This window comes from Gallinula chloropus (assembly GCF_964237585.1).
Source record: "Gallinula chloropus genome assembly, chromosome: 10".
Taxonomy (NCBI): Eukaryota; Metazoa; Chordata; class Aves; order Gruiformes; family Rallidae; genus Gallinula; species Gallinula chloropus.
In genome coordinates this window covers 7,069,132-7,095,956 of record NC_140095.1, presented here as the reverse complement: position 1 = coordinate 7,095,956, position 26,825 = coordinate 7,069,132, and the positions used below count along the sequence as shown (strand labels likewise).

Sequence of the window (26,825 nt, the reverse complement as noted above, 5' to 3'; positions counted from 1 at the left end):
AAATAGACAGTTGTAGGAAACTTTCAACACTTACTGTGCTGAATTAAGTAGCAGACTGTTCAGATACTTCAGTATTTGCCTTTAGCTTTCTGTTACTGTTAGAGCTTGTTATTTATAAGTTTATAAGTGACTTTTAATAAAACTACCTGGAACTAAAAGTCTAAAATCTGTAAAGGATTAAATTATACAGAGGATAACAGTCAAAAAGTAAGAAGCATGTGAAAGAATGATCAACTTCCTCTGGGAAATAGGATTTTAATTCTGAAAGTTTAAATTCTAAACAAGAAGTAGCACATCCCCCATGAGCCACAACAAGGGGGTGAAATGAAATTAACTACGCAATAAAAGTGGTTCCCATTTTTTTCTGGACGATCCAGTTTGCCTGTTTTAGAATGTCATGTACAGTCTGAAGTGGCATTGCTGCCAAATGAAACAGCTCAGACTTCTCCATACACCCAGTGTCAAAACTTTTTCTTGCTCTGCTGTACTCTGTGAAGGCATGCTCACTTGCATAGTCATACAGCAAAGCCATATCAGAGAGGAGCTACAGTCTGAAACTAACCATTTCATCATGATTTTTTGTTAGATTAGCTAATACAGCCAAATCCTTGATCCTGTTTCCTCTTGTGGTCACAATACTGCTTATCCTGGCACAAGCAGGAGCAGCACTAATGCAGAGCCTGGGAAAGGATCATGTCTTGAAGTTTCAGCTGCCTTTTAAGTCTGTGCACAAGGTATTCCTTCTGAGGTTTTGAGCTTTTATACCACTGTAGCAAATGAAGGTGGCCCAAATCCCATCCCTGCACTGCTCTGGGCAATGGGACTCCTGGCCCCAGGGGCAGAATGTGTTGTGTCACTTAGGAGCAAGCAGCAAGGTCAGATCCTGCTCTGACACTGCTGAGATTTTACCTACCTCTTGGATGAGACACCTAACTGATTAGGACTGCCCCAACTGGATAATTACTTTTGATCAGTGCTGGCCCTCTATCATAATAAGGCAGAGAATTAAAAAGAATAGTTTCTAAGTACTAGTTTCTAGTACTACACAAATATACAGGTTAAAATATATGTGAAATATTTGTTTGTGAGGAAAAAATAATCTCATGAATGTACTTTATTTTGAACACCAGGTAAAATTTGAAAAGCATGGGGTGTTCAAGAATTCAGCTCCTTGGAAACTCTGAGCCAGTCATAAAGAGGAGTATAAATACTGAAAACAAAACTCACACTAAACCCAAAACAATCCCCAAGACTATGTTGGTTAGCAGCAGCTCTTACTTTCTCCTCAACTTCTGTGGCTTCCCACCATGCTGGTTGAGCTGCATTTAAACCACCCGTCCAGAAGCTGTCAGGAAATCTGTAGAGGAAGAAATGTTCTGGCATTCATGGGATGGTGTCTTCTCTGCCTGCAAGAAGGAACGTGTGCTGCAGAGATGAGAATACAAAGTGCTCCTGCTCAATCCCAGCTTCTTGCTCTGTCTGCAGGAATAAAACGAAGAGCCAATTGCATCACTGGGCTGCAAGTGTAACTAAGCAGCAGAAACAGCGTTATTTTCATCAACACCGTCTCACAAGCAACATGTTTTCCCATCTGGCATGAAACTCACTCTCATGAACTTTCAGGATTGACAACATTTCCCATGAAGGTCTGAAATGAACACAAATACCAGCAGATAAGCTGCTGCAGCTTTCTTCCTTCTCAGCATCCCAAACTCACTAGTGGTTTTCTTCTTGTTTAAATATTTAGAGAACCTGAAATACACCAGGATCAAATCCAATCCTGCGTTTGTGTATGGACAGGATGCTCTGCAATTGCAACATTCACTCCAGAGTTTGAATTCAAATGTAACAGCAATTATTTTCTTGTTTATTGGCTTGTCAAACCTTCCTGGGGACGGGCACAATGACCAGCACTCCATGCTGTTAACCAGCTGAGCTGAAAGCAGGATAAACTCTGCAAGTTCTGTGAAGTTAGCTTTGCTTAGCTTAAGAAAACAACTGTTTGCCGAAATAAAAGGGGCAGTTTATAATCTGAAGGTCAGAGCCAATGAGCTTTTATTGGTGTCAATAGTTCTTGATAAAAATAACAAAAGAGGGTGAGTTGATCCAGCCCTCAGGACAGTTGGATCACATTGAAATGCCATTGTTTAAAAAACGGATTAATCAGGGTTTTTTTCTTACTGTTCAGTTGCCTTTGCTGAACAGTTTTTGGGTTGGGTTTTGCTTTTGGTGCTTTTTGTTTGTTTTTTTTTTTTTTTTTTAAATAAACACGTACAGAAAAGTCAAGCAGAGGGAGGCACCGGGCAGCGCTGGAGGGGATGCCTCGGCCTTCGGCGCCATCTAGGGATAACAGCTCCCACGGCCCAAAGGTGAGCGAGCGCTGATGACAACCCCGTGTCACGGTTTGCAGAGAATCTTCTCTCGTAGTTGCATTCCTGGAAGCTCCTTTCAAAGCCATAGTCTCAACGAAAAAAAAACCCCTAACCTAAAAAGCCCCCCAAAACCCCCACCTGCCAGAAAAAAACCCAGCCCAAACCCTCCAAACCACGAACCCAACAGCATGTATTTTACCCAACTGCAGTGAAAGTTTCTCTTTGCAGCTTAAGACCACTTGACTTCGAAAGCACTGCAACTCACCTCCCTAGAGGAGTGGGACAAAACATGTCCAGAAAACAGCGCTCCTGCCTTCCCACCCCCCCCCCCCCCCCCCCAGCACCTCAGTAGTTTTTTGATTCTCTCTTCTTTTTCCCTCAGACAGAGCTCAGCTGCACTCCAGTGCCTGTGTTGAGTCGGGATTCCGGGCATTTTGTAACTGCCCAGATTCCAGACTCCCACCTACCCAGGTAACAGCTTCTGCAAGGAGTGTCCACCTTCCCCACAGGAAACCCACAGCTGAGGAGAGTTCAGACAGTACACTGCTGAGCTGGGCTGCGTGTGCCAGAGTGGATCTGAAGGCAGAATCCCGGGCAGAGTTTTACTCAAAGGGTGTATTTCAGATGCAGACAGGTCGGTTGGCACCTCCTTGGAGTGCTGGTGCCGCTGACACGTCACATACACCCCAGTACCTAAGGGCAGTCGGCGACTCAGCGCCCACCCGGCTGGGGGGACCCGGGGTCGGTCGGTCACCAGCAGCTGCTTGTGTCGGCCGCAGACGTGGCCAGTAGGTGGCGGGGGAGCCCCGTAGTCCCGTCCCTACAGAGGAGCTCGGCGGGGCTCAGGAGGACTCAGTGTGGGTCTCGCATTAATCACCACGGGATGTGGTAGGCTGGAGAGGCCCGTTAAAGGTCATCTGGTCCAACACGGACACTGCAAAGGCCAGGTTAACATTCGACTGCAGCACTTGAGGCAATAATGCCTGAGGACGTTTGAGAAGGAAGCGTGGCTCGCTGAGCAGTCCAGGCAGCCAGGAATAGGTCACAAAAGATGTCACAAAGATCCACTTTGCTTTGGGATGGGGACGAACATGAAAACTAAATTCTCAAGAAGGCTGAAGAACTTCTCTTCGCACTAGAAAAACTCACACATAAACAGAGTTATTCTAGAAAAAGAAGCCAGCCTGAGAGCTGTTCAAAGCAAGCCCTTGACTCCACTGAAAACAGGGTGCTGTGGGACAGACCACCAGAAAGAGATGAGAGAAAATGGAAAATACTGAGGCCCGCGGAAGGCAGCAGGATGTGGGCAGCGTCAGTTTCCCTCCTGCGGTGGCTGAAATTGGTAGACTCTCACATTTTCAAAGATCAGTCACCAGACCACCACTACATCTGAAAGAACTGAGCCACTGGCAGCAGTTATTTGAAGAGACGCTTTTTTAAATGTGAAGGTTGTATCACTGCAGGCATCAACTATAAAAGATCTAATGCTTTAAAAAGAAGAAGAAAAAAAAAGGTCACAAGAGAAAAGGTATGCATGTGCTAGTAGTTGTAATGTCAATATTTCTCAGGATTTGAGAAGCTAAAAGGTTAAAATCCATTTCAAAGAGGATTGCCAACTGAAGTGTATAACAACTTATCTTATGGAACAGATGCACCTTGTATGGTTCCTTTTGTGGAGCAGGGGATTTGCTACACGGCATTTCTGGCCACACAGACATTTTAAAGTATCTTCAAAACAGCTCTCTGCAGTCTGGTTGGGACTGGGGCCACGACTCATGGATTGAACATTTTCCACTGATGTTTTCAAATGCAAACATACCTTGGAAACGCAATTTAAAGTTGTTAAGAAGAATCTAGCAGTATATCTGAAAATTCAAATGTAGAAAACACAAAGCGATGTTTCCTCAGCAAGCCTCATTGGGCCACCACATCCTATGTGTTTATCACATTAGAAAAGCTCTAGACAAAGACAAAGCTCAAGTACACCAGCAGCTGGGTTTTGCAAAATGCATGAAATGTACATGTGGCTACAATGTGCTCACAGGGACACAGCCAGGATGCAAGCAAATAATAATGCTTAGATGGGTTCGAATTTCTGCGTAGTTGCTCTCCAGACTAGGGAATTGATTTGAAAGGTGATTGCTTTTCTCCTATCTCAGCATCAGAATAAATGTAATGCTATGATTCTTCTGTGGCATCACAGAATAAACTTTGACCAGACTAATTGGTTTTATATCAGTACAAATAAGTAATAACACAACTGAAATCGGAGCTGCTACGCTGGATTTGGGATAGAAATTAGATTAGAAGGGAATGAAATCCTGTAATAGAATGAACAACTGGAAATTACAGCACAGGCTTCTTCATGTCTCTGTACTGTAGGAAACTTGTTTCTCTGTTGCAAGACATGGTGTGGGATTGGGTGCTGAGATGTATGCTGTGTAATAGCTCCTGCACTGCTGCCAGTAATGTGCCATCCAAACAACTTCTCCTTTGAGGACTGTTTGTCACAAGCTAATTTAATCCCATTTCATCCCCAGACCTAGATTTAAAATGAAGAATCATAGATTCATAAAACCATAGAACGCTTTGGGTTGGAAGAGAGCTCAAAGATCATCTATTTCCACCCCCTACTGTGGGCAGGGACACCTCCCACAAGCACAGGTCACCCAAAGCCCCATCCAACCCAGCCTTGAACACTGCCAGGGAGGGGGCATCCACAGCCTCCCTGGGCAACCTGTTCCAGTGTCTCACCACCCCCACAGTGAAAAACTTCTTCCTTACATCCAGTCCAAATCTACCCTCTTCCCATTTATAGCCATTGCCCCTTGTCCTATCGTTACACACACTTTTAAGAGTCCCTCCCCAGCTTTCCTATACACCCCCTCAGGTACCGGAAGGCTGCTACAAGGTCTCCCCTGAGCCTTCTCTTCTTCAGGCTGAAGAGGTGATGGTATTTCTGTGATACTGTCAGTACATGCCTCAGATGATTCATACAGGTCATTTCAAATAAGAACCCACAAAACACAGCTACAGCATGTATTTGATAACTGTTATGCTGTTTAGAACAGCTGTTACAGAAGTTTAGTTTTACAGTTTTAAACACCATGCTTCCACCACTTACCAACATTTCTCCTGAAAGATTAAGCTGCTCTGAACCAGCCTGGGACTTTCAATAGAAAAGACACAGAGCCTGTAGATAGGATCTCTGATACACGCACTCATATGACAGACCCAAGGTTAGAAGGTCTTCAATGACCAGAAATAACGACAGTGATGCATTTCATTAGAAAGAATAGAAACTTTCCAGTGCTTCAGAACGTGTGTCTGGTCTGACTAATACAGCAAGCTCAGAAAACACCACCTTTTGTGCAGGCCTCTGGAGCAGACGTGAAGAGTGACCTCCAGCATTCATACCAGCACAGCTCTGGGAGGACACTCCACATCAAGAAAAGGGAGAATCCTCACTAGAGGTAGCTGAAAAACAGAGCACAGAAACAAGGACAGTGTAGCAATCTTTCATTTAACCTTGTCCATTTTTTAGTTTCACTGAGAGATTCCTTATTTGAAGGAATGCTGACTGTGATTCCATCCCTCATTCACACACACCTCCTTATGCACAGAGCCAACCAGAACCTTTTCTTGTTGTACAAATTAAAGAAGATAATGTGACACTTCAGGTAGTGAGGTGAATTGAACAAGTTTCTCCTCTTTGGAGGGGCGCTTGCCTGGGCTGGGCTTGTACAGAAGCAGTAACCAATGTCCACAGAGCTAATATACAAAACTCTCTCTGCTGTATGGAACAGGTATATACCTAGATATTGCTGTGTGCTCCACAGGCAAACAGGGTGCACAGGAGCCCACGCAGATGCAGTAGGCAGAACACTTTCAACACACTGCTGTGCTTCCTTGTTTACTTATTTATATGCAGACAAAGGAAGTGGTGAGGCTGACTAGCTGACAACTTTTCTGAGAAGAGACCATTTTGTGTGAGAGGAAGCAGTATCTCTCCTGGATGTCCTAACAACTCCTTCTAAATTAAAAAAACAAAGACCCAGCCAACAAACAAGACAGTCTGAAACAGAAGCAGCTGGGGCTGGGCAAGGAATTACTGGACACGCTGGAGAGGTTCACCCAGAGGGAATATACGTCCGTTCCATCCATAGTGCTGCTATGAACGTTCTCTGACTGCCCAGAGGAGAAAACTTACCATGGATTTGCGAAACATTCCCTACCGCTCGGACGTGGTTACGTGGAACCCGGATGAGTTAGCAGAGTATTTCAGGACGGTAAGTTCACTGTGTTTCCTCTTCGTGTGATGGCGGAGCCAACTCCCCCAACACTGCTTGTGCTAAGAGGGTGTATTCTTGCACAGTACAAAGCTTGATGCAAAGCTAAAAGCAAAACTGCTGACAATTAAGAAGCTGGGCTAAACCTGCCAGTGAAATCTATCAATGAATCCTGAAAGTGTGTTTTAAATTGGGTACAAGAGAATCTCATGGCTTTTCAGAGGAAATATACACTTTACTACTAAGTGTTGATACATATTAACAGCTGTAGAAGGCATTAGTCTGTGAAGAGTAAAAGTTTTCTAGGTCTTTAATCATTTTCAGAAGACTTTTTTTCTTTTTTCTTCCAAATTGCTCAGTGTTCACAAATGAGGCTTTGAATGTCTTTGCTAATAACATCCATGAGAACCCAGGCAGGAACTTAACAGCTGTGGATACACGGACTGTTGAGAAGTTGAAAAAACCTGTTCACCTTTTTGACTTCCCCATTCTAAAAATTCTTGGACAAGACTCATGGCTCAAGTTTACTAGCTAGCCCAATTTTCCTGTCATGGATGCTTTTTCTGATGTCACCTTGTGTAAGCAGCTAGGATTTTCTGTTTCTTTTGACTCCTTTACCTGTGACCATCTATAAATTTCATTTTACAATGCAGAGGAGATTCCACACTGAAGAAATACTTTGAAAGGCAAAACAGGAATTTACTGCCAGTACACAGCCCCTGCACAGCAATGCTGGCATATTGTAACTGCTCAGGAATGTGTGACTGAGCCAGTTTCACTGCAGTTTTGTGTCTGTGTGTTCTCTGTAAATTGCTCCTTTTTCAATTCACATCAGAGAGAGTGCCTGCCCCATCTCCCTTGCAAGTGAATACCTTCCTACCATCAGAGTTTGAAACCATCAGCCTGGACTTTAATATTCAGATCAATCAGAAGATTTGGGAAGATTTTCAAGTAGTGCCAGCGTAGCAGTTTAATTTTCAAGCGAGCTGTCAGACCAGATTTGTAAAACCTGGAGCAATTTGGGCTTCATTTTGCAATCATGTGAAATTTATTGTTTCAACAGCTCCTATAACACGATGAGGGTTTTCTTTGGGGAGTTGAGGCAAGTTTGATACCAGAATGCAAAGCTAGCTACTCAAGACAAGCAGATCAAACACAAAGTCTATGTCTACCAAATCCCCAGAGAAGTGAAACTGCCAACTACTTGCAAACCTCTAATTGGAGGGTACAGGGCTTAGTGGCACAGGAAAATGAAACGAAGAGTCGGAGATGGAACAGATGAGATCATTATCAACAGGCAACTTCAGAAAAATACAAAAAACCCATGGTAACCCTGGTGCATGTGGTTTGGAACACCATTTCCAAGAGACTGAGAAGGGAAATGGCTTCCTAAAAGGGTTGATAACAATATTCTCAACAGTGAGAAAAGGATTAACTCTAAGTTCTTTCATAACTGACTAGGCCCAGTTACATTCATTTTTGAGTATCTCCCATTTACTGAACCAGATACCCCCAGAATAGCAAAAATCTTGCATTCCATTTCTGGGGAGGTGAATTAGGGCAAAACTTGCTTCAAGTCACCTATGAAATCTGTGTAAAACTCTAACATCAGCTTAAGCCAGCAAGCTCTGGGCAACTGCCACAAGTGACCAGACCTTTTCTCCAGATAAACTCACACATTTTCCCTCACACAGACCATTAAGGGGCCAAATGTTATGCCTTAGGACTGCTGTATTTGCATCCAAATGATACATTTTGCCTGCAGCTGTATGTTCAAAGTCCAGGATTCAAGCCCAAGAGGGATAAACATTTTTCCTCCTCCTAAACTGAGATAATTGCAGGATGATTTCCAAAGGACAATCACTTTCAAATCTTGTCCTACCTGAAGTTATTGGTCATGACAGAGGGCAGATTAGCAAAATTCAGCCAGTTTCCACATCAGTAAATTATGTAAGGATACGATGATATGCTACTGGCCTGAATAAAGTCATCACTTTCTGTCAAATAAGAATTCTTGGTATGTAACTGCAGTAACATGGAATTTATGCCTGTTAACTTAAAGCCTGGGTGAATTTAAACCATGTATTCAAAATAGGGAAGGACCAATAAAGAGCTAAACCTTCAAATCATTTCTAAAGACTTCATTTTAGAAAACACAAAGACGTTCATGTCTGTAGTAGACCAGGGGTTATTTTAACAGCTAAAGAGGATTTTTCATCAATTACTCTAAGAATGCAATTAGGTCTCAGTCACACTAATGGCTCTACCAAGTACAGCTGTTGCTCACTGCTGCATACAGACTTGTGCTGGTAACATCCTGACAGCACTCACTATATGAAAGAGACATTATTTAAAGGTTCAAGTCCTTAGTGGCACAGAAGTCATCATCTGTTTGCTAAAATATTTAGCAGAGTAGGTCTGTTTCTGCATAGGAGTAACTGAAGGTGGCTCCTAACAACATTCTCTCAGCTGTTCAGAAGTTTTCTGGACCTGTTCTCATGTAACGCCCAGTTGCAAGATTACTCCTTAAAATGAATAAATAGGATAGAACAAACAAAGGACACAATACTTCCTCTAGGATGTTCTCTGCTTTAAGGGAGCTATCCCAGCAGCACAGGTTCACCTGCATAACTTTCACTAACTAAAATTGCAGGCAGGACCAGAGCTGTTCTTTTGTCTTGAAGGCCCCCAAAAGTAATTTGTCTGCCTGCTCTCTGGGTTTCTCCTGCTATGGACTTAATCAACTTGAAACAGAAAAAAAGCATTCTAGCCAGAACAACAGTGTAAGCTGTGTTCTCACATTATGCTATTACTGTTCAAATAAAAAACCCTTTAAGTCATCCATTGGAAATATTTAAAAGTCCTGTCATGCTCAATGTGGTTAAGTTTTGGTCTTTCTTTTCTTTTTTAAATTTTTTTTCCGAAGCCCCCCCCCGTTACTGTTCCTTCTTTGCCTGGTGGGACCAGGACCTTTCTTTCCTTAGGTATGACCAACTTCTAAAATGTCTTAGATGTTACTGTACAAGGTAATACTGTGGAAATGCTTTCCAAATATTATAGGTAATTTCCAGAATTGAAAAGCAATATTTCTATCCAGAAGATGAAGCTTTTCAATCACAACCTTAGCTTTCAGGGCTTCATTGTTCCAAGACACAAGGGGTTTTTTCTGTATTTCATGTTTTCTGCACCAGATCATCCCAATCAGTACCACAGCTTTCCATTTTCCAAATACTTCTAGCATACAAAAAGGTAACTTGAAACTTCTACTCAAAGCTATCTGTGCATCTGTGTCTTAATCCATTCTTATAATTAAGGGTGCAATAATCATCCTCTTTTCATTGACAGTTGAAATACAAAGACTGTGAGAAAGTTGTGAGAAAGCACAGCATAAATGGACAAAGGTTTCTGGTAAGTAGAGGTGTAAAATTCCTTCCTGTAAAATCCCAGTTGAGTGTCTGTTTTGACTCCTCCTTACTTTGCATTGGGAGATGCAAAGCACTTAGCTTGCAGATGGTCACTGGGGTATAAATATGAGAAGTGCCTTTGGTAACACCAGCCAGATATTTTGCTTTAAATAGAACACTGGGGACTCGAGCATGTTGTTCAATATGCAAGTAATTTAGTGTTTTCTTAAGTGACAGAGAAGTTATAAAACCACAATCTTGTCTTGAATTCATCTCTCCCTTTATAGGAAATACTTGCTTTCAAATATTAACCAAAGAAAACTCACATTTATTAATTGTCCTCTCCTACTGAAGAAGACAGGGACCTGGTCACAACGACTGAATTCCTATTCATGACTCTCTAGATAACATCAGATTTCTTCTGCAGCCATACACAAATCAGTGAACTTTAAGAGCACCAAAAACTAGTAAGCAAATTCCCAATCAACACTGCTCTATGCTTTACCAGCATCTTTACTTAATTTTAGAAAAGCTAACAACTTCCACTGACAGAGCTGCTGGTTTCAGGTCTTAAATACAGACACATGAAAAAGTGTGAGGCTTTTACCATTGCTTCGTTTTACTTCTGTTTAATTTCCAAATATTACCTACTCTATTTTTGCCAAAAGTAGTCATTTGGATCATCTGTATACTTAGTCTTAGTGGAGAAATCTATGCATACCTCTTCTACTTGTCCTGCTGTATCCAGCTTTTTGGCATTTAATTGAAATGCAACATAAACATTTTCAAGCACCTTTTGAAGGCACAGGTCCTCACACCTCCCTCCTACTGGGTGGAGTCACAGTTATTCAGAGTTATGTCATAGGATTTATCCTACTAACCCCAAGAGATTCTCCTTAGCTCCAGCACTAAGGATCTATACCTGGACTGGGAGTTCTGGCTCTGGAACCATTATGAAATTCTGGAAGACTGTGAGGTACAAATAACAAGAGTAAGAACTGTGTCATTCCTAAGGGATTTTTTTTGCCATTTTTTATTATTTCCAGAGTGTTTCTGTAAGTATGCTGCTCAGACTGCAGCATTTCTGTAGAAGCACCCAGGTAGATTCAAAGGATGTTTTTCTATTAAGGAAGCAGCTGCTCACGTCTGCTGAGACTTTTTTTAAAGCTTTTGACCTACTTTTCAATTACATAATGCAAAAAAGGTTCAAGGTTCACTTGTTAAATGGAACAACAAAAGGAGACTGTAAGTGGGATATTCTAGAGTTCTAGAATATTCTAGAATTCAATATTGGAGAAAAAAAAGCTTCTCTCCATGGATGTTTTTTCCTAAGAAATATCTTATTACATTTTGTAGCTTACTGGAAACTTCCAAATTACATTTGTACATAAGAAACTGTAAAGATTGAGTGTTTGCAGGATTTGTATCTGTACAGTAAACCTGACTCCAAAGTACTGTTATTCATCAGAATAACATCCTAGTTTCAGTCACATTTCTGTACCTACTAACTACCACAAGGGAAGGCCAGCTGAGAGGTAGTAGGAATAAAATCAGAGGGATTCCATATAACTTGTTGAATTAAAATTCTTTAATATTTAAAATGGCAACATGACTCTTTTATGAGAGTTTAAAGCCGTAATACTCATCAGATTTATTGCCAGAACAGAATTCCTGAGAGAAGCTTAAAAAGTCTTTAGAAAAAATAAAATTTTTCAGTAAATCCTGCAGGACATTTCCAGAATGTGAGTACATTTTTCCAGTGGTTTTAGGTCTGAGGGTACTCCCAGTACTCAGAGTAACAGTGCTGGAAAACACAGGTAGGATTTGCTCTATCCTGAAAACCATTGGTAGCATTCTGAACCAATGTTTAATTAGAAACTACTTGCTCTTGGCAGTAAGAAAGACAGAAAGAACCAGACTGTTATCCATGTTCCAAAGAGTTTTCAAAGTTGGAGTTGCACATGAACTAGATGATATTTGAGGTCCCTTCCAACCCAAAGCATTCAGTGACTCAGTGATGGAAAAAGAGAGGGGTTACTCACTCTTCAGGAGCATCAGTATAGCTCTCAAGACTTAGAAAATGTCATATCAGGTCAGGAGAAATCTGTGATTTAATTGCTATATTATGGTTGAAGGGGGAAGAAAGACTCTCCCCAGATTATAGAAAGATTTTTGTTAGGTTGCCAAGGCTGCTCTGAAGTTCAAGGAATTTTCCAGCTATGTCTCCAGCAGAACACATGATTTTACGTGCGCTGTGATGTTACAGAGAAGGTTCGTAGGACGATACTCCAGCAAATGATTCTCTATTTTAAAACTTAGTTTCACCCTAAAATTTTGCAGTCTTGGAAACTTTGCCTGCTTATGCTATGCAGCAATGAAGGAATTCAATAGATTTTGCTTCTGAAATCACTTAAACATTGTATTTTTGAGCTGTATGAAAAAGAGGTGAAGCAAAACAGCATCAAATCAGAACTGATGGTAGAAGTTTGCCATCCCCACCAGAAGGGTATGTTACCAAAGGCATTTCATTGCACATTGCCTTGGAACTACAGTGTTTAAAAAAACATTTGAAATATTCTGCCCATTTATGTTTACTGTGAGAAGCACCATTCCAAAATTGCCAGGAAGAATGTCACTGATGATGACTGCCCCTAGAGCATGTGTGTTCTGTTGGGCTCACTCCTGTAATCAGAAGCAGAGGATGTTACCAGGTTGTAGCTCTCTATTTATTGTTTGACACTGTCCACTGAGACAAATTATAGTATCTCAAGGCTTCTTTAATAATGAATACATGGTGGCTGTGTTTTCCTGTATGCTAGGTGATGGCAGTGTACAATAAGAGGCAATGTGCAGGAAGTAAGAGAATGAGAAAGTGAGAAGAGGGAAGGGGAAAAGAAAAGAAGGAAAGATCTGCTATCTGTTGCCTTGCTGTAGCTCAAGTATCTCTGACAATCTCTAGGGATAAAGACATTGCAGAAAAGGGTTTAATTTCCAGTTCTTTCCAGGAGCAGAGCAGGGATGCATTTTAACCTTGCCTGTAAGTCACTGTTGGTGACAGTGTAACACCAACAGAGACCTGGATTAGAATCTAAACCAGACAAGGAAGTTAACTGTGCACAGAGTCCCATTAATTTGAAATTAATCCTGCAATAACGGCTCATCTGATGGTAAACAAACAAATTTATCCAACTGGTAAGAACTAGTTTAAGATTTTACTTCTTACAGATCTTTCTAACAAGCTATCATTAAAACATTCTAGTTACAGAAATACTTCTCTTTGAAGCTAGATGTGATTATTTTCTTGAAGTCATTTGTGTGTAAACAGATACACATGATGTTTATTAACCTCCTAGCTAGTTTAATACAACTGGCAGCAACACAAAGTAAAAACCAACATCCAGCAAAACAGAGAAAATAGAGAGGATTTTGAATGAAAATGGGTTCACTTTTCTTGGGAGCCATGGGATGGGCAGGCTGTTACCTTGCATTGCTTTTCCAGGTACTTTATATTCCCAGCAGTTGAAACTTCAGGCCACGTTTTTGAATATGCAAACTTCTGTAAGTCAGTGGGTGTACCATGGACAATTCTGTGATCTATACCATGTGTTTCCTTTCAGAACATGTCTGAAAATGATATTCAGAAATTTCCCAAACTCAGAGTGCCGTAAGTAAAACCAAACCATCAATGTTAAAAATTATCTTAGCTGGTCTGCAGTGAAAGCTCAGAGTAAATATTGGGCAAATGATTTGGAAGTGATTAGTTAGACCTGTTTATTGCAGTGTACTGAGAGAAAAAGAAGAATGTTCCAAAATAAAAGGAAGGTTTTCATGACTGCTTAAGCACAACGATACATTAAGAACAACTGTCTGGGGGGTGTTTGAAAGATCTCATCCATAAATTATTTGACTCACAGCTGCTACACAAAGGTTAAAGTTTTTTGCAAGTATCATCTTCCAAGTATGATTTAACTGTTTAACTCAAAGGAAAAAGAACGTCAGGTATGTCCAGGACAGTTGAGGTCAAGAGATTTCTATCATGTGCTTTTCCTTTAGGTGAGTGTTATGAACAAATCAGTCTGGAACATCTGATTCAGTGTTAAAAAGCTTTCTTAGCTCCTGTGGATTAGGCCTTGGAAAAGTTCTGAATTTATCTAAAGAGCTTTCCTAATTACGTAGAAATTACTAAATGGAGAACCAGAATCACATTAAGTTAATGCTGAGCAACAGAGAAAAAAGCAGAATCTTATTTTGCTGCGAGTTATCTGGTATGGGCTGAAGCTGGAAGTTAGGAGTTTGCTAACCACGAGACACAGGGAGCTATTCGTGGTCTTCTAAACAAAGCACAGAGGCAAAACCAGGATCCCAAGATCTCTCTCCTGCTGTGCCTATCTTGCTTTTGCTAAGGGAGATTACAGTCTGCTACTGCTTTTCTGAAGGAGCAGAGCTTGTGTAAGATGTTTTGGTGAAGCTAAGAATACTGAATAATTTTTAAATACCTGTGTGGTCTGTCACATTCATGTGCTTATGGGTAAGCTGGTGGCTAGATCTGAGGGCAGGCGGATACCTCTGTTCGGATCAGATATGCAAGGACTTGAACTTGAAAGCTTCAGCCATGACATGTCTCTTAAGATCATATCTATATTTTCACACAATTAATTTCCTGATAATAGGGGTGGGGACAGTATATGTGCCATTAAGGGGGCCCAGATGCTATTAAAAAAAGATGCCCCCATGGCTCAGTATTTTTGAATCTACAGTAAATCAAAAGCAACCTTTAACTCTGGTTACTAAGACTGAGGGACCAGAGTTACACCTGACTGTGTGTGAAATACTCACCTTACTGTATTGTAAAACACACTGCTTGCAGTTCTCTCATTTGTCACCCCTAAAGTCCTTTGGCAAAATTGCCTTATGTTCTCCTTGCTTGAACTTCTAACTTTGAGAACTTTTGGTGATTTCCTTGCAAATTTGTGAATCAAACCAGTCAGTGGGACATCTAAGACACATGTACAAAAGATAGTGGTGTCAGAGGCAAATAGTTAAAATTAAATCCAACAATGTGGAGTTGCTCCTGTCTCCTTGTCTAATCTACTGATATCTCAAAACAGTTTTGAACATTCCACTTGCCTTATAACACTCTAGCAGAAAGTGAACAGCCTTCTCTAGTCAGATGTTTTGGGTTTCTCAAGAAGGGAACTTGGAATCAAGAGCTTTTAAAGAAGAGTGAAGCTTGGTGCACAACTTTAAGAACTCGATAAATAAAACTGATATTGCGAATATACATGGAAAAATGTGGGCATGATCTGGGCTCCTGCATGTAATGCCTCTGTCTAAACCAAAAATTTAGAGCTTTAGTAGGAAAGAAAACTGGTTGCCATTTAAAAACAAACAAAAAACCAACCCTACAGAATAAAATTAATTGGTAGAAGAACCTGTCTTTCTTTTTTTTTTTTAAACATTAATTTCATTACTTTGGAAGCTTCACTAGACTTCTGATAGAACTCATTCACACCTTACTTTTAAAACATAATGCAAATCTCACCTAGTCACCTAGCAGGGTTTTCCTACAAGCTGAAATACACAATTAGCATATGTATAGTACCTGATACTTAGCAAAAGTGCTAAAATCTGGAGGATATTCTGTAAAAATACTTAATATAAATAGAAAGTATCATGCTTACAGAATTGGCCAGCAGAAAGAATAATAAGTACATATCTAAGAGAGATTGTTCTCCAGCACCTTTAGCAGAGCTATGCTGACCTACATGTACCAAGAACGGAACCCAGCTCTTGCAGTTATACAAGGTTTGCAAACCACAGCCTACATCCATACAGAGCTCCTGAGCTGGGGATGTGGTTTTACTAAATATATATGTTTGAGAAAATGTACCAATCAAGTTTTAAATATAACTGTGTCATTACTTTTGGGATGGCTTTTATGAGTATCTTTAAGATGCATTCAGACAGTCCTACAAGTCTGATTCCAGCAACCCTTTTACAGCAAAAGCATAAATGGACAATAAGTCTGCCCATGAGTCGCTGCACCTGCAGAGGCATCGACCTCACATAGATTTTGTGAGGGATCATGAGAAACTCCACAGACCATTTACCTCAGGAGGGATTCCCACCCCTGTTTGCAGTCACTGCCTAACGTTCTTGTGCGCCTGCCAGAGATACTGAGGTCTTGTACACGAGTGGATCTTCACTGGCCTGGTTAGGGAAATGTATCCCACAGGTCTGTTGGGACAGGGTATCTTGTGGAGGATGGAACATGAGGACTGAACAAAGACCAACTTTATCACAGAGGATCATATCCAAAAGTTGTCCTCATCTATCAGTTATGCATAAAGCTGTGCCAAGCAGAGCATTAGATGACTTAAAACCTGCGTCCTCCTTTCCTTGCAATATCTAGGCATTTAAATAAACTTGCCAATTTGAAACTATTATTCCATTTGGGGTTTCTCTGATAAATATTAAGTTTTTTCTCCCATTCAGAATATTCACACTGATGATGCTATCATTTTTTTTTTTTTGTGGAACCCTGATACCTTTTACTCTTGTCCTGTTATTAAAACAATCTTAGGGAGAAGTTTAGAAATCAACTTTGCTTAATGCTATATTTTGATTTAACATGGAAGCCTTCCTTTCATTCCTACTTACGTGCACAGCAGAATCTTGTGTTTAGCTCAGGGACAAGGTCCCAAAGCAAAAGGCAGCATACAGCTCCACTCATCACTTCCTTTTCACCTGTTCGACATGTGGGAGGTGGAAAAAGCCACTTGGTCTTTGCCAGACTGTGGTGTAGTTGACCTGCTCTGGGTGGACATAGGCAAAAGGGAGTGAAGAGAGAGTCTTTGACTGGTTAATAGCTTCAGTTCAAAAAGCAGTACTTGGACACATACTGAGCCTAGGGCACTTCAAGTTAAACAGAAAATGCCACCACAGAGTATTTCTACTTAAATATATACAATTCTACTTGAAGATAGTGTATCAACTTTACATCACTTGGTAAAAACTTACCTTTAATAATACTAACCATACGTTAAGAATTTAATGATAGATGCCATTCTAGGGAAAGATACCTGCCTATCTGTTCCAGTGACCTACACAGATCAGCTATGTATGGCACTGATGGATGATCTTTGAAGACCTGATCCTGTGTGATTTCATGTGGCAGAGCCCAGCCTCCAGATTCCAGACCCCAAAAGGTTTTCCCTACTTCACTTGATGACAGATTTAGTGGAAATCTCTGCTCAGGAGACATTCAGCCATTATCCCAAAGTTACTAGATTGCCACAGACAAGGAGCAGCAACAGTTGGGCCAAGTAATCTATTGACAGGAGCACCCAAATTGTACATTTTCTCCCTTTTCCCACATAGAAATGAAAATAACTAACTGTGGCATGACCATCAGTTTCAGATATTGGGTTATCTTGAAAATAGCTGTCATCCTAAGTAAGAGATAGCATCACAGTTAACCCAATAACTTGTTCAGTTATTAATAGCTTAGCTCCACTGCAACCTGTTTTCTTCAGACATACACTATGCTTAACAGTTGGCATTTTTGTAACAATAAGAAAAACTGTTAAAAACCAGTGTTGTTTTTTTTTGTTCAGCTCATTCATATTACTCTTGTACCCTCTGTATCTTATGAAAGAGCCATTTCAATTAATATTTCTACCACCAGGTTAGGTTACCATATGCACCTGATGCTTCACAAACACACTGCATCCCTGAAAAACGGTACATTAGTGAAACAGGGATGTGATCTACTTTACACAGAACAGACAGTAAATATCTTCATTGAATATCAAGAGCACTAAATGTAACTCAGACTTAATCATGAGGGTGTAATTGTGATAATAAATCTAATGAAACAAAAGGCTAATATACAGCTTAGGGGACTCATTATCACTACTGGTAGTCACAGAAGGCCATAGGCTTGTGGATAACAAATGTGAATCTTGCAAATTACTTAAAAGCACATTCAAAAGAATGTGCCCCACTTAAGGTGGTCAGAATTAATGAACAAGAAAAAGCAAAGATCTCACTCAAAAGAACAGTGGTGGTTTGTCAGTACCTGACCCATGATCTGAACACTGAAGTTAGTCTTCGTCCCTCCTCTTGTTTGCTATCTCAAGATAAAACTTTTCCAAGTTTTCAGTAAGTCAAGGTACTAACACAGGCTGTTGATCCCTTGGGCTATCCTCAGTGGCAGGTTTCTGGCCAACCTGAGATTTGAAATTTTCAACCTTGGTCAGAAAGCTTCTGGCACATCCCATAGCATTTGTGAAAATTTCCTGTCATAAGGGCAAATGTATATAATTGCATCTGCCAGTTCAAACAGGGTATGTGTGCTGAGTGCTGAATGGACACATTCAGAGACTACAAACAGGGCACAATGTGAAAGTCATTCTACTTTCAGGAGAGTCGAAGTGCAAACCTAAAAGTTAAGAAACCTCTGGTGGCCTTCTATTTTAAAAATATATGCCTTGGGTGGAGGTGAACATGTGTTCACACATGCTGTCTCAGAGGAGATCACAAAGGTTGTTGAAAGGTTTAGAACAGAACTGATATTCAGTTATTTTGAAGTCGATGGTTCTTCATCTGGCCAACAGACAGATATTTTTAAGGGCTGAAGCAAAGAGTTCATCACAAACCATGCTCTTGGCAGCGCTCAATAGGTAACTATGCAACTTCCTGGCCCTAAAAGGACTTTGCCTGCCATCTCTTGCACTGATGTTGAGTCCTTTACCCCATTACAGATAGAATGGATTCTACTCACAGCAACAATTTCTGCCGTTAAGTGAACAAAAGGCAGTTTTGGAGTGTCTCTTCGGGGGCTGGTTCTGTGTTGGGGTTTTTTATTTATTTATTTTCAACTTCCTGCAAGTTTTAAGCTAAGTCTCTGGTGAAGGAGGTAGAAAGAGAAGTCTGAGTAACATTTCTGCAAGTGCTGTTGCCTTATCCTCTCCTATCATCCACTCCCACAACTCAGAAAGCAGTGTGGTTTTCATACTTCCTTCCTCACTGGCTACAGACTCAGCTGCTCAGTGCACCCTTCTTCTGTAAGAATGCTGCTTGTAAGGTCTCACTTTGCCTTCTTCTAACAACCTCTACGAGCCATTATTACAAAGCATTTCCAATAAACGTGAAGGAAAGATGAGACACTGGATTTTAAGCAGCAGCATAGTCTTTTTTGGACAGTAAGATAAGAAGAGCCAAGTTCTTCCAGGCAGTTTTTCCTCAATAACTGTTGGTGTAGCAGCCAGCCCAGGTTCAGTCTAGAAAGCTCCCAAACCATCAGGTCTCATTCACACTCATGGAAGTCTGAACTAAAAGAATTACTACTTCTAAACACAGAGCTCTTCATTTTACTTCTTTAGCTGAAAATGAACACAATACTATGAGAGATCTTACCTCTACCTCTTCTGCAGCAGAAACAGGACACACAGTATGCTGTTCACCTGGGAATGTTTCCTGATGTTTCACATGGAATTTAGTATTCACACAGCAACTTCCTTATCACATGTAGCAGAAGGAAATTTCTTGTGCAGAGGAGTGTTGATTGCACAGGAAATCAGAAGAGTCCTATGCCTACACCTTGGCATTCCTCTGGCTTTATACAATTCCCTTGGGTAACGATGCCAGAGTTAAACAGCTGTAATTCTTCTGAAATTAATAATGCCTGTGGCATGTGCTTGTTTCAAAAGGGGCAAGATTACTTGAAAGGTTGTATTCCTCAAGTCCCAGCCCAGACAAGCAGACACCAAAGAGATGCACAAATGAGGCCGTTTGAAAAAAAAATAAAAAATAGGGGACTATTGTTTCTGGAAAAACAAAATAGAGTGGTGACTGCCTGGCCACAAAGAAAGGATTTATAATACTGCTGTAAAGTATGATTGACCAGATCTAATATGTAAACAAAAGCATTCTGCACTAACAAACCACTGAGTTGATATTTTACTGAATTGGGAATTTGAGATAAACTGACATGTTGAATTCTTGATTTTCACGCTACTTTTATTTCCACAATTACCATCTCTGATGGACCTAAATAATATAAACTAGAAGTAAAATGGGATATTTTTAACCACATGTATGTAACCAATTTGCTTTGGTTGTCACAGGACTTTCTTGGTGGGACTTTCCTCAAAAAGAAATACTGAGAATTAAGATTTGGAGCATGACTCATTATAAGCTTTCTTTGAAACAAAAGCTTAATTTGAAACAAAATAATCGTAGAGGCAAACTGCATTACTAGAAGAGGAGAATTCTCTTCTTCTCAGTGGATTTGATTCTGTTGATCAGTAATGACTGACCTGTAACCTCAGAGTTGTTCTCAGGGTGTCAGTGAATATAAAACTCTCAGTCCCAGATGTCTGGGCAATATGCAATAACAGCAGCATAAATGCATGCTCCTGATTGAACTTTTACTCAAAACTGCATTTCATTGGTTGTTATTCTCTCTACTGCTGTATACAAACTGTGCCTGAGTGATGACAAATGCATCTACTTGGAAAAACCTCTAGACATAGAGCTCTGGTCTTCATATGTTCTGTAACTATTTCTGCCCTGCAAATGTGTTATAACATGGAACTTCTTGAGTGGAGGGATTGTGGGTTAGGAATATCTTGTTTGCAGAGGGAGGGTGACAAAAAGAATAGCCAGTAGACACAGGGTACATTCAATCCCTGCATTTGCAGCCATAACCATGGTAGAAGCTCTTTCCTGAAGCCTTATCTGCATTTTCCATGAAAAATAATACAAATGAAATTGCCATTAGTTTAAAAAGTGTTCTAGTGAGGGATGTCTACCACACCCAAGGTTTCTAAGGCTTGATGGGTTTAATGTTTATTTTAAAACTTGTTGCAACAATATGGGGTTTTATCTGTCAAAAAACACTAGCTTGAATTCAATTGCTGAAACAATTCAATACTCTTACCACAAAGTAAATAATAATTCTGAATTACAAGATTTAGTTTAGCAAATACTGAGGAAACCCAGCTAAGACAATGACTGACAAGTTCCAAGGAGCATTTTTTAGAACTGTTTTTATGTTTCTTTTAAATAGAATCGTAAGTAAACTAAGTCAAGAAATAAACAGAAACGAAGGGAGGCTATCCTTCTTTCCAAAATGGTAAGTAAAGCTTTCAGATATATCTTCTGTCCTCAGGAACCTGCTTTGGCAGGGGGGTTGGACTACACAATCTCTCGAGGTCCCTCCCAAACCCTACAATTCTGTGATCTTTTCTGTACTGTTTCCCGTTTGTTCAGTAATACCTGTGCCAGAGGGACAGCCTGGAAATGATATAAAATAAAACTCTGGTTTGTAATGTTATCCATTAAGAACAGTAAAGCCTGAGCCCAGGAACACCCTAGATCCTTCTGCCACACCTGGAACCAAGTAACATATAAATTTCATAGAATTTTCCACTGGGGGTAAATGAATCGTTAGGAATGTTTCAAAGCTGAGGCATGTATTATTGCACTAATAAATCATCATTCATGCATTTCACAGACCTATACATCCTTACGATTTTTAATATTTTATGACTTACGATTGAATTTAATGTTAGTGCAACAGCCAAAGAACAAAAATGCAAGAACATTGCATGAGAAAAGAACATTTTATGTTCATATACAATAAAACTCCAAGTCTTGTCTGTATAACATGGTTTTATATCATCTGATAATGTGATTTTACACCTTTGCATTAACTAGAGTTCAAAATTAGAACCAAAACCCATAAAAATATTTATGAACCCTACAAATATTTATGAACTTGAATTTTCTTGAATGGAATTAGTAAGAAAGTTCCTATTTTCAGGAGTGGGGCACCTGGTTGTTATTTACTGAGCCCCTTTGTTTCTGAACACTCAACCTCACTGACATGAATGTTTTTCAGGACAATTCAGTTTTTATTAGAAACCTGTATGTGAAGTACAAGTAGTGTCCTTTTGGCATTTTGGGTGGAGTTAAACTCACCTATATAAACTTAATCCTACTGATAAAGCCAACCATTATCTTTATTTGAAATAGAATTTAGTATGTTTAAAATATTTAAGAATTGCAATGGAAGGAATTTATTTGTTTGTATCTTTTCTTTAGGAACCAAACACAAAAATGTCCTGAAAACCCAGGTAAGTGTGTACTGGCAGGTGGTCTCTAACAACAAAAAGGGTTCAAAAATATTAAACCATTAAGTTAATTCTTGCAGGGCAGAGTAAATGGGGGGCAGGAGAGAAGCCAAAACAATAAACAGGAAAAGACAAGACCATGAAGTTGCAAAATAGAATAAAGAATATTTACAGGAGAACAAGTAAGAAAGATATTTTAAAAATAGAATAAAATGTTGAAGAAAGGCACAAGCAGAGACATTTACATGAGCATTCCCAAACTGACTTCCTTAACCCAATGCAAAATTATCAGCCCTTACATATTTCTGTTCCAACACCTCTGGCTCCTGCCCCTACTCCTAGCAGCATCTTATCTTAGAGAGGTAAGCTTCTGGATGTCTGCTATTCTCTGATTTTTTATTTCAGTCATTTTCTTACAAGCCACGAGCACTTGAAGTTTCAGCATGCTGCCATGTTCCCCAGACCTACTGAAATTAAAAATAAGCCAGAAACTTTTGGTATGCAAGATACAATAGTGTTAAACAAATAGTTCAGAAGCCTGTGGTCATTCTGAAAGTGTTCTACTTCAAATTATATTTGAAGCTGTGTAGGGCAGTCTTGAAGTCGCAGCATGTCTCTCACCTCATGTAAGGATAGCTGCACTCTTAGTTATGAACCAGCATACGAGTCGCAGCACCTTTCACGCTTGCCTGCCTGCGAAAGACCTTCCTTGTTCCTGTGACACAGCATTGTGGTTCAGAGCTCACCTGGGATTTGTGGTGTCCTTGCCAAGTGATGTTTTGCTAGTTTAAATTTGTACATGCTAAAAAGCCTGTGGTTGTGCTTCCTTACACAGGATATAATCAAGAAGATGGTGACTGGTCTTCATTTGTGAGTATCACAATTAACCATACCTACTGGGTGGATGTTCTCTAAGGTCCATCATTTCTGGCTTTCCCTACTTTGGGCAGCACGCATGGAGCAAGCAATCACAATGCTGTTAGGATGAGGTGAAAAGGAAGCAGAAGCTTGAATGACTGGAGTAGCTACATACAAATTTTTTCACTGAGAAAAGGGTCTCTTCTAGTAATGGAAGGCAGAGCTTCAGAATGGCATTCCTAGGTCAGTGGCTCAAGCCAGAAGCTCACAACTGATGACTAGGTCTCCATGAAATATTACCTGAGTTTCATATACCTATCTCAAGCTTGATACGTTATTCAATTGTAAATTCTTACCATTTTATTCTTTAGAGTTAATTTGTTGATGAATCTAATTTTTTGAAGCCACCTAGACTGCAAAACTTCCTTTTGCATTTCAGCAAAGAAAATGGACTGGTAAACATCATTAGGAGAAGCATAGACAACTTAGGCAGCTAAAGGAATGAGCTGACTGATGCACAGTCCAGGTGTATAAAGGTGTCTTCCACTGACCAGTGCCAATGATTTTTCTGCAGAACTCAGAGAGGGATTTTTAAGAACCAATTGCTACTATATATGCAGGAGATTTGCTGGTATTTTAGGAGCACAAAAGGTAAAAGTGGTGCAGGTAAAGGAAAAGGCACCTGGGCTCTCTGTAAATACAGAGCTAGTCTGGAACTTTCAGCCAGGATACCGATGACAAATTGAATATTCTTTTCCTGGCAGACTGCACAGAAGATGTGTGCCATGACCACTACCATATTTTCACTGTGGTCTTGAGTTGCACACAGCCCTGCAATCTGTATGAAGCTGGTTTGGGTCTGGTCAGTTCAGGGTACCAAGACCCATATCAAAGACCTTATTATTTCTGGAGAATTTTTTTAAATAGTTGAGTTGCAACTGTAGAGCACATGCTATTAACTAAGAATAAATATCAACAGGCATTATCTCCTGCTCCAATGTGTTTCTAGGAAGCACTGAGCTGTTTGCTGGTGCCTTATCTATCACCTAAAACTGTGCATCTCAATAAGCTATCACCTTGTCTTGCCTTTGCACTGCAGTTACTGTTACAAAATGATACTCGTTTCCTTTCTTGGGCTGCTGAGTGTTGTGTGCATTAATAAAATCCTGCTGCCTTTCCTCATTTTATTACAACAGAGAACTTTTTCACTCAAACTGTTTTTAAAACCCTGATATCCTCCAGAGTAAAAAGACCACAGGGAAAGCCACAAGGAAATTGCGCTGCATCCTGTTACAACATCTGTCTTTTACATGCATTTGCCAGGATGAGGATGATGACTATGAAAGTCCTGATGATGACCAGGAAAAGGACGATGAAGCTGACTATGAATCACCAACAGAAGAACCTGAGGAAGCAGAACATGACAGTGATGGTTATGAGCCACCTCCATCCAATAATGATGAAGCACACCACAATGTCATATTTCCTGCCAAGTCACTTGCAAACAACACAGATTATATAGGTAATTACTAAAAATTAAGTACCATTGATAATTCTTAAATCATGTTTTCACACACTATCAGCTGCATTTTAAGTGGCTGGAAATGGAATAATGAAGTTGACAGTGTAGTTGACAAACAAGATTTAATGACACAGAATTACTGCATGTTGGTGTCTTTGTGACTTTTAAAGCTAAATTTTCTACCTCAGGTGAGGTCTGCTGGATTAAAGGTTAGTTTCCTGTCATGTATGTATTGATTGGCCTTTGGCTTGAATCTCCATGAAGTTAAACAGATGTACATAGTGTATTAGATTTAATAGCGCAAACTTGAACACAGCAAGTTGTCACAACAGTGGCAGAAAACTAATGAAAACTGGGAAGGGAAGAGATCAGCTTTCTCTGTCTGATTCTTCAGCAGCCTGCTGTTGTGGACTCAAATGCAGCAGTACAGCACTGCCATTTAGACTGGCTGGTGTTCACACACACTGTAGGGCACTGAATGAAAACGAACTGCGTGAAAACAAAAAGCCTCTAAGTCCCAAGCCAATGCTGATCATGAAGCAACTGTCCATTAAGTACTAAAATGACATCTTTCTGATATAACAAGCATGCAAGTTATTGCAAGGGTTCTTTTTCATAAAGATCTAATGAGAACAGAACAGTCAAACTGTTTGTGAAGTTGTTTAGTTTTGGATTTTTGTTTTCTTTAGACAGACCATCAACAACCAGATCATCACAACAGCCTCCAGTACCACCCCAGCGACCTGGCCCATCCCCAGTACCAGCCTCATTTGGGGGACGAGGTGCTTCTGTATGTTACTTTCTTAATATTTCCCCTGTTTCCCCTGCCAGTACCTTCTTTAGTAGTCCAAGTGTAATGCCACTTTTATACAGAAAGTGTCCATAGAGGAAGAATTTCAGCCATTGAAGCAGACTTGAGCTCTGTTACAGGCTGTCCATCTTTTCATGGAACAATTACATTTCATGGGACAAATATATTACAGCATTTCACATGACTTGGCTATTTCTAACACTTGGAATTTGTAGCCATTTCTGAGTGCCTTTCCCATGGATTTATGATAGATGCCTCTCTGTTTCTTCAGTGATATTTGTAGAAGGAAAAAAGGCTACATCTTTCCAAGCTATACTTTTAGCAACTGTGACTGTGCAGTTGAATTAAGATGACATAGAAGTACAAGGGCTGTATAATGAGACCCTGAATGACCTTGATTTTTTTCCTTTTTTTGGGTCTGTGATACTTCAAAACTGAAACCAACTGTGCTGTCTACAACTAGCACTATAGGTTCACTCCATGCTAGAACAGATGTACATTAGACCCACCCACGTACACAAGTAAAAGTAGTATTAGGATAGTGGGACATTTGCTCTGTCATGGTTCATATATACATATATATAAAAACCACACAGAACACACAGGACTCTTAGGTGTCATGAGTTCTCAAGACTGCTGTCTGAAATTGTGTCTCCAGGTTTGTTTTTTTTTTTTTAATAAGAACAAACACTGGAAAGCATTTGCCTGGAGAAATGTAGGTTTGGATGTGAACACAATTTGCAGCTGCTGAGAACACAATGCTGTTTGGCCCCAGACTTCCCAGTAACAAAAACCAGTCCTTTCTCCTCCTGCCTCAGGCAGCCAGCCAGATTTAATACACATTTCTCAACTTCAAATTTACATCCACTAATTTCAGTAGCAGTTTTCAAAACTAACACCTGCTGCACTGAAGGGCAAAGTACAACAGCATTGCTAAAGCTCCTTTTTCCTGCCTTTGACAAAACTCAGGCCCTTCCCAAAGATAACATTCCACTAGCCTATTCCTTCTGAGACAAAATAGATGGAGGCAATTCTACATCTAACAAAACCCCATGTATGTAGGAATTCTTCAAGGGTGTGAATGGCTCCTATCCTTCTTGCACTGACCAGAGACCTATTCCTTCTGCTGCACCAGAGACAAAGATAGGCAGATGTGCAGTGGTGGGGGTAGTACACTGAAATTAAAACAGAAAGGTGAAGACACACTTTAACCACTAGAAAAATATTTGTTTTAGTTGCCAGCTTTTCCTCCTCCACCAAGCAACAATGACTTGAGTAGAGACAGAAATATCAAGCCTTTGAAACGTAAGTACCGCTGGTTTTCTCTTTATAAAACTTTTTGCTCTTTATAAAGCTCTTCCCACAGTCTATACAGCATTTCACTTTTGCTTCTATCTCCTCAGTTCCACTCTCTTCTGCTATTTATACA

The 26,825-nt window shown here is 40.2% G+C and overlaps 1 protein-coding gene across 1 annotated transcript in view; it reads left to right on the top strand.

The window, feature by feature from the left end:
* Window positions 1-6,583: 6,583 nt before the first annotated feature.
* Window positions 6,584-26,825, top strand: part of LCP2 (lymphocyte cytosolic protein 2) — a gene marked incomplete at its 5' end in the record, with an annotated part of 31,641 nt that continues 11,399 nt past the window's right edge. Inside the window, 9 exons of the mRNA XM_084268506.1 lie at window positions 6,584-6,661; window positions 10,007-10,069; window positions 13,683-13,729; window positions 21,140-21,205; window positions 22,177-22,208; window positions 23,041-23,075; window positions 24,387-24,585; window positions 25,275-25,375; window positions 26,632-26,701. Of these exons, the coding sequence (XP_084124632.1) occupies window positions 6,584-6,661; window positions 10,007-10,069; window positions 13,683-13,729; window positions 21,140-21,205; window positions 22,177-22,208; window positions 23,041-23,075; window positions 24,387-24,585; window positions 25,275-25,375; window positions 26,632-26,701 (691 nt within the window). The remainder of the gene's footprint in view (window positions 6,662-10,006; window positions 10,070-13,682; window positions 13,730-21,139; window positions 21,206-22,176; window positions 22,209-23,040; window positions 23,076-24,386; window positions 24,586-25,274; window positions 25,376-26,631; window positions 26,702-26,825) is intronic.